Consider the following 1,474-nt stretch of genomic DNA (forward strand, 5'->3'; position numbering starts at 1 on the left):
AGTCTAGATGAACGTTTGTGCCAAATTTCCTGAGATATCGTGTTTATGAGAATGTGAACCAGTGGTCGCCATGGTCAGTCCACCGGGTCAGAACATAATCAAAGCCTAATTTAAGATATTGATAAAACAGCAGATACGCTGTCACCCCGTCCTCTGTTGGACACTCCCTCAACCTTTCCACCAGCCTGAGACAACGATTGGCCTGAAGTCACATGACCATAGGCCCCGCCCCTCTCTGTAGAGCCCCGCTCCTGTAACCTTGTTGTTTTCATGTAAGACCCCAGTGATTGCTCATGTAGGAGGGATCCGGTCTGTTCCTGTGTTCCTCAGACGGAGAGCTTTACACCGGGACGGTGGCGGACTACAGGGGGAACCGGCCCGTCATCTCCCGCCACCTCAGTGAGGGACGGCGTGTGGACCTGAAGCTGGATGACACGCTGGGATGGCTGGAGGGTGAGTGCGACATGGACGTCACGGAAAACAATAACAAAAGACGCCGTTGGGTGACGTCGTGCAATAGCGTGGGATCATGGGAGTTGTTGTGTTCAGCACTGTTACTGTAAGCTCCTCCCGGTTTGGATTCTGTCAGTGTGAGTGGTTCAGGAAATCAAACAGACCCGCTGATTCTAACCATTAAAAACACTGAATGAAGCAGTTTGACATTTAAAGACAGTGTTTCAGTGTTTGATTGGCTGACCGACTGTTTGACTGACTGGTTTGAGAGTTGATGGAAACATTTGTGATGATGTAGGACGTCAGACGTTTTAATGTGAAAAGCTCCAGATTTTAACTTTAAAGAGCGACGCGTCTTTAATGTGATGAACTTTGAAATCCTCCGCTGAGCTCAGAGGACAGGAAACAGTGACGAGCTCGAACACGTCCTCTCACACTCCTGCTGCAGATCCGACCTTCATCAGCTCCAGTTTCGTCCCCGATGAGGAGAAGATCTACTTCTTCTTCAGCGAGGTCGGCCGAGAGTACGACTTCATCGACAAGTTCGTCGTCTCTCGTGTTTCTCAGATCTGCATGGTAAGAGTCAAACTCTTCTTCTGTTATTTCTACACAGGCACACGGGGAGGAACGTACACGACACGCTGCACCACATCCATTCGCTCTGCCCTCATCAACATATCTCTTAATATTCATTCATTGCTACTCTTGTATTTACTCTCATATTAATATGTTTGATTCAGACGTTTAAGATTAGAGAGGATATACTCTCACTGTCCACTTTATTAGGTACACCTGTGCAGTCATACAGTTACTGTGACCGTCTCGTGTCATAAGTAAAGCATCATTTATGTGGGGATAAGGTAAAGGGAAGGTGTGTGTGTGCTGATCAAAGATTTATTGTGCTGTGACTAACGTGCATTAATCAGTCCCTGCAGGATTGTGCAGGATTTTTCAGGTTTGTTGCAGCTTTTCTTCAAAATTGCAATGAAAGTTTCAATATTTGGTTAAACTAGCAGGAAAC

The 1,474-nt window shown here is 46.7% G+C and overlaps 1 protein-coding gene across 1 annotated transcript in view; it reads left to right on the forward strand.

Annotated features, from left to right (window-relative positions):
* Positions 1-1,474, forward strand: part of LOC111664595 (semaphorin-4B-like) — a 10,348-nt gene that overhangs the window by 3,043 nt on the left and 5,831 nt on the right. Inside the window, exons 4-5 of the mRNA XM_087177379.1 lie at positions 331-453; positions 902-1,164. Coding sequence (XP_087033505.1) covers positions 331-453; positions 902-1,164 — 386 coding nt within the window. The remainder of the gene's footprint in view (positions 1-330; positions 454-901; positions 1,165-1,474) is intronic.

Source organism: Seriola lalandi, unplaced genomic scaffold, assembly GCF_002814215.2.
Source record: "Seriola lalandi dorsalis isolate HSWRI2012SDOR001 ecotype SW California unplaced genomic scaffold, Sedor1 jcf7180002054595, whole genome shotgun sequence".
In the NCBI taxonomy this organism is placed as follows: domain Eukaryota; kingdom Metazoa; phylum Chordata; class Actinopteri; order Carangiformes; family Carangidae; genus Seriola; species Seriola lalandi.